We start from the raw sequence: 583 nt of genomic DNA on the forward strand, positions 1-583 counted from the left end.
TGGCCGTGGCCGACAGCGAAGGCGAGCCTCCGTCCCGCGCGGTCACTACTAGAGTGTAGTGCGACACGCTCTCGCGGTCCAGGGCGCTGTCCAGCACCAGCGAATAGTAATTCTTGAAGGTGGACACCAGCTTGAAAGGGACTTGGGGTGTCAGTGTGCAGGTCACCTGACCATTGGCGCCAGAATCACGGTCGGACACACTGATCAAGGCTATGACGGTGCTCACCTGAGCATCCTCTCTCACCGGGAGAGACAGTGAAGTGATCGTTACCTCAGGGGTATTGTCATTCAGGTCCAGAACTTCCACTAGGACTGTGCAGTGACCTGCCATGGAAGGAATCCCTTTATCAATGGCGTTAACCTGAATTTCATACTCATTATTCTCTTCAAAATCCAATTTACCATAAATTCTGATTTCACCTGTTTCTGGATTTATTGAAAACATGCATTTCTCACTCACTGGCAAAATCAGTCTGATTGCATAGGAAATTTCTCTATTTACCCCTTCGTCTAGATCAGAAGCGTTTAACTGAATCACTCTCGTGCCGTTTGGGACATTTTCAAACAGCACTACTCTATAGCC

At 48.9% G+C, this 583-nt stretch overlaps 1 protein-coding gene across 1 annotated transcript in view; it reads left to right on the forward strand.

Annotated features, from left to right (window-relative positions):
• LOC115293401 (protocadherin alpha-13-like) overlaps positions 1-52 on the forward strand; it is a 10,324-nt gene extending 10,272 nt beyond the window's left edge. The window contains exon 3 of the mRNA XM_029941186.1: positions 17-52. Within this exon, the coding sequence (XP_029797046.1) occupies positions 17-52 (36 nt within the window). The remainder of the gene's footprint in view (positions 1-16) is intronic.
• Positions 53-583: the final 531 nt, after the last annotated feature.

Source organism: Suricata suricatta, chromosome 6, assembly GCF_006229205.1.
Source record: "Suricata suricatta isolate VVHF042 chromosome 6, meerkat_22Aug2017_6uvM2_HiC, whole genome shotgun sequence".
Taxonomy (NCBI): domain Eukaryota; kingdom Metazoa; phylum Chordata; class Mammalia; order Carnivora; family Herpestidae; genus Suricata; species Suricata suricatta.